Here is a 5,400-nt window from a genome sequence, read left to right as displayed (position 1 = left end):
CAATCAGTCCAGCGAGAGCTGGAAAACAGGCAGGGTTGAGGCTCCTGAGGACCAGGGTTGGCCACCCCTGCTTTAGAGCATCAAAGTTGCAGCATAAACAGAAAAACAAGAGTTCAAAACTGATTTCCAGCTCTCCACATTACAGACCCTCTCCAATCATCTTGTGGTCTATTTTTAAAGCAGTTGTATTTTAATTATAATTAGACTGTTTTTATTTTTTTACAGTGGCCCTAAGGTGCAAATCACTCAACATAAAAAGATTTTAAAGATTAAAAAAAAAAACACACACACAAATATTAAAAAAGAAAAAACAGCATTACATTTTAGAAATCAAAATCTTAGAAATCAAAACATAAAAAACGCATTTAACCCTTCCGCTCTCCTTAGCTTGTTTACATTAAAAGTAGAGTCATCTGGACCCCACAAGACAGTGCGCTGAACTTTTTTTTTATCATTGATTTTTGAGTTTCACTAATGTCCATGACAGACATAAAATCCTGTCCACCTTTGTCCATTTTTGTCATGGAAGGAATCACAAATCAGTATGTGGGTGGAGTCATTTGGACCCCAAAGAGAGCGGAGGGGTTAAACATGCATTTACAATGCATGAAAGACACAACGATGTTGAGAGATCAGGTTTTTTTAAAGAGATCTACAAAAGCATCAGTAATCTGGTCTCCATGTCTGGGTTTGTGAGATCATTCAGACTCCCAGTATGGAGATCCACCATCTACTGCAGGAGCTTGATGACTTGCTTAGTCCGAGGTAGGAAAAAAAAACAAAACATGAACAATGATGTCTCTTTGCAAATAAGGAAAATATAAAGGAAAAAAATCAGATTCTCCTGATCAAATGTATGTTTTGGACTCCACCCACTGATCAGACAGAGAGCGGCACTTCTTCTGCATGTGTTGTTGTTAATGGTTAATGGTCCAGATGACCCCACCCTTACACTGATGTGTGATTCCTTCCATGACAAAGGTGGACTGGATTTTATGTTTTCCACGGACACCAGTGAGGAGAAAAAATCCTCGAAGTCCAGATGAACCCACTGTTAATGTGAACATGCCGATGATAGCACAAGGGTTACAAATATTCATGGGATTTGGTTTAATCTTTTATAGTAATTTTCAAAAAATGTTTACTTTAGCTTTTATCTTAGCAACAGGCTATTGTTTTTGACTAATTTAGTTTACTGAGGAATTTTAGGCTATATTGGAGTTTAGCTATTTAAGTAACGAGCTGTGGCAACAGAAAATATCGACCTTTCCTTTGAGCAGATATTATTCTAACAGTTCTATTTTTCTTGATGTTATTCGCACTTGTTTTAAGGTGGGATCAGCACAGAAACTGATAAAAATTCATGTTGGTCACATTTATTGGGAGATTGCTGCATGTTTTAACTGCACCCATGGCTAAATGTAGTTGTTGTAAAAAGAGGTATTTGTTGTTTTTCGGGGTATTTTAATGGGTAATTGTACAAATAGGAATGCTTTTAATGGTAAAATTCTTTTGACAGTTTAAATGATTTTGATCCTTGTTTACCTTTATTATCCTGCAGGATCAGACATGGTTATGAGCAACAGCAAAGAGGCGCTACGTCAAAAAATGACTCAACAGTTATTAGTTTTTCTTTATTGTCAGACATGTAGAAATTGTCTGACTTTTGTCTGTTTTTTAGTGAACATGGAAATGTAATTAACTTTAACTGAACAGAAAAGATCTTCTGCAGATCTACGTCTCATCCCCGTCGTGGAAAGCTAGCGGTAGAGAATCTGAATGACCTTTATAATCAAACCAGCAGCATTCAATGAAGTTCCTGTAACCTTCATCTAACTTTGTCTAAGTTGTCAGAGAGAAATAATCCACGACTGGTTTAATATCATCCAGAGGATTTGGGGGAAGCAGCTGTGGATCATTCTGCAGGAGGAATACTGACATTTGATCTAAGAGGGAAAACAATACAACTAGGAAGGACTTTTAGAAAATACATATTGTACAGATTTCAGTGTTTCATTACTTACGTAAAATTGCTTTAAACAGTGTTCAGCTGTCCACTTACACTCTGCTCACTCAACGCTGTGTGACATCTCGTGAAAAGGGTTTATTTGGAGTTAAGCTCATATTTCAGTAACACACTAAATATTTTTGCAAAATTGTCATACATTAGGGGTTTTTAAGTAATTTTACATTTTTTCAGAAATGTAGGTCAACACTTTCATAGTTCTTTAACAAAATGTCAAGTCTTTTGGCAAATTTAACATTTTCCAAATAGCTTTTGCATTTTCAGCAAATCCCTGCAGCAATTAAAGTAAATTGCACCACCATTTTCAGCGAAAAGTTTCAGCATCTTTAGCTACTTTCAGCTAAAAGCATTCACACTAGGATTATCGCAGGTAGCGCAACTTTTCTAGTTTTTTTCCCCTTTTTTAAATCATACTCCTGCTAAAGAATAATAAATAAAACAATACTTCTCCACCTCTAACATCTTTGCTTTCAGACTATTTGGAAATCGAGGCCAGCTTTCTTCACGGGTTGCTCATAAGTCTCTAAATCTCCTTCATTTCTTTTCTCCAGCAGCAATTGAAACTCTTAGGCTCCCTTTTCTGGAGCGGTTGAATTCCTCTGCCCTCCCTCAGACTCTCCTTCCCCGCTCCCTCGCTTCATGTGACTGTCAGCTGCTCCTGCCGTCTCGGAAGTAACCGTCATCTGTGAGAGCTGCTCTCTGAAGGACGGAGAGGCTCCGGCGGGTCACGCCTGCTCCAGCCTGCATGTGAGGAATTCAGCTTTTCTTTGGGTTTTGCTTACAAACACTTTGTAAAATAAACGCAGACATTGTCCAGAAGAGCAAGAGGTTCTCTGAGACGAGAACCAAAACAAATTTCCCTGATGAAAACAAGGAAGCGGAGGAAACGCGGAGCGGAGCTGCCATTCGCTCACACACCTGCCACTCAAATTCAGTAACCAATCATCTGCGCATTCAGAGGAACTTAAGTCCCACCCCCATGTACGTCATTCCAGTTGACGCTGAAGTTTTGCACTTTTTTGTTTAAAGTGTTTCTGTACAATCGCGTAAACATGTAATTTAATATTTGTAGGTGAGACTTTAAAAAATCCAGAGATACAACCTGTAAATATGTTAGCATGAACAACTTCAAAGATCCGCTAAACTCACCGATTCTCTGTCCTACGGGCGTTGAAAAGGGGTTTCCGATCAGGAACTCCACCGTCTCGCCGAGTGAAAACATCCTCAACAGCCTCGAGCAGCAGTTACCGATGGAAATGTGACGGAGGTCGTGGTCCGCCGGATTGTACAGGTACTAAAGTGTTCGGTTCGGTTCTCTCGGGTCAGCCGCTACGATGCAGCAGATCACGTGAAGACAGGAAGCTGCAAGTCACCACTGCGCACGCGCAGCTCTTATCAGCCGCCGCTCTACAGACTGTGAAAAAAAATGTTAAAATAAGAATGGCACGAAACTTTGAAATTGTTTGTCAGATCACGTGGACTGGTGTGTTTTCCCTTACCGTTTAATTTATGGAAGATCTTGGGGTCATTCATCTATTGATGCCTCCCACTTTAATTTAGATTTCTGAGTACAGGCAATTTTTGTTCCCTTTTTTATTTTTATGTGATGAATTTGTATTTTATATTTTTAATTTTGTTTTATGTTATCATTGTTTTTTTTCTTCTTCTTCTCTTTTACTAATGCTTACATTGAATTAATTTTGTCTCATGTATATATAATGTCTTCTGTTGTAATGTCAACGATCTAGTGTCAGTTAAACAAATCTGTTTTAAAAATGAATTCACTAAATCGAAATGACATTCTCAGGCTCTCCTCAATGTGTTTTAAGTTTTGGTAGGAACATTCAAAGCATCATTAAAACAATTTTGCAATTCCCTTGGGAAATCTGACCACAACCCCATTCACCTGCAGCCCAGCTACACCCCTCTGGTGAAGAGACACTTAGCCACCAGCAGACAGGTCAGGAGATGGTCTGCTGGAGCTGAGAAGGCTCTCAGAGGCTGCTTCCAGAGCACTGACTGGAGTGTACTGGCTGGATCTCATGGAGACGACATTGAAGGGGCTGTGGGCTGCATGACAGACTACCTTAACTTCTGCATGGACGTGGTGGTTCCTGTCAGAACTGTCAGATGCTTCTCTAACAACAAACCCTGGGTCACCTGTGAAGTTAAGGCAGTTCTGAACAGGAAGAAAAAGGCTTTCAGACGGAAGGATCGGGAGGAGATGAGGAAGGCACAACATGAACTTAAAGCCTGCATGAAGTAGGCCGAAGAGGTATATGGAAGGAAGTTAGTGATGAAGCTGAAGGAAAACAACTTGCGGGAGGTGTGGAACAGCATGAAGATTATGGCTGGCTGCAGCAAAAAGGAGGACAGTACAGCGTGTGGGAGTCAGGACAGAGCTGAGGAGCTTAACACCCTCTTCAACCGATTCAGCTCCCCCCAAGCTGCCCCCCTTGTCACCAGCCCTCCTCTGCTGCAGCACCCCTCCAGCCTTCCCATCCATCCTGCCTCTGCTCACCATTTTCCTGCCTCCTCTTTGCCTCTGCTTCAGTCTCCAGGTCCCAGCTGCTCCTCTCCCATCACTGCGGATCAAGTGAGCAAAGAGCTGAAACGGCTCCGCCCCAGGAAGGCAGCAGACGCGGACCAAGTGTCACCTCGGCTCCTAAAGGCATGAACTGGGGGGCCCCCTACAGCAGGTTTACAACCTGAGCCTGCAGTTGGGGAGGGTCCCATCACTGTGTAAAACATCCTGCATTGTTCCTGTGCCCAAGAAGAGTCGCCCCAACGAGCTGAATGACTACAGACCGGTCGCCCTCACCTCTCACGTCATGAAGACGCTGGAGCGGCTGGTCCTGCAGCTCCTGGGACCACAGGTGCAGCGTGATAGGGACCCGCTCCAGTTCGTCTACCAGCCAAAGGTGTGAGTGGAGGACGCCGTTCTTTATCTTTTACACCGGGCTCTCTCTTACCTGGACGGGGGAGGCTGCGCTGTCAGAATGTTCTTTTTTTACTTTTCCAGCACTTTTAATACAATCCAGCCCCTCCTTCTACAGCAGAAACTCGTTCCTCTGGCGTGAACTCCCAGCTGGTGACATGGATTACAGACTACCTGACAAACAGGCCACAGTTTGTCAGGATGGGGAGTTGCAGTTCCTCTGTGCTGAGTGTTCGCCGCCCAAAGGAGCGTCTTCAGCGACCACCACCAGAGACCGCCTCCAGCGAACGCCACCAGCGACCGCCTCCAGCGACCGCCTCCAGCGACCGCCTCCAGCGACCGCCACCAGAGACCGCCTCCAGCGACCGCCACCAGCGTCCGCCTCCAGCGACCGCCTCCAGCGACCGCCACCAGCGACCGCCACCAGAGACCGCCT

The 5,400-nt window shown here is 43.5% G+C and overlaps 2 protein-coding genes across 2 annotated transcripts in view; one reads left to right on the top strand and one right to left on the bottom strand.

Annotated features, from left to right (window-relative positions):
• LOC112139375 (target of Myb protein 1) overlaps positions 1-3,440 on the bottom strand; it is a gene marked incomplete in the record, with an annotated part of 29,250 nt that extends 25,810 nt beyond the window's left edge. The window contains 1 exon segment of the mRNA XM_024262149.2: positions 3,176-3,440. Coding sequence (XP_024117917.1) covers positions 3,176-3,248 — 73 coding nt within the window.
• ccdc151 (coiled-coil domain containing 151) overlaps positions 3,186-5,400 on the top strand; it is a 13,830-nt gene continuing 11,615 nt past the window's right edge. The window contains exon 1 of the mRNA XM_024262146.1: positions 3,186-3,317. The gene's annotated coding sequence lies outside the window, so the exon portion shown is untranslated. The remainder of the gene's footprint in view (positions 3,318-5,400) is intronic.

This window comes from Oryzias melastigma, linkage group LG1 (assembly GCF_002922805.2).
Source record: "Oryzias melastigma strain HK-1 linkage group LG1, ASM292280v2, whole genome shotgun sequence".
NCBI lineage: Eukaryota > Metazoa > Chordata > Actinopteri > Beloniformes > Adrianichthyidae > Oryzias > Oryzias melastigma.
The sequence above is the reverse complement of the archived record's forward strand: the minus strand, read 5'-3'. Positions and strand labels throughout refer to the sequence as shown.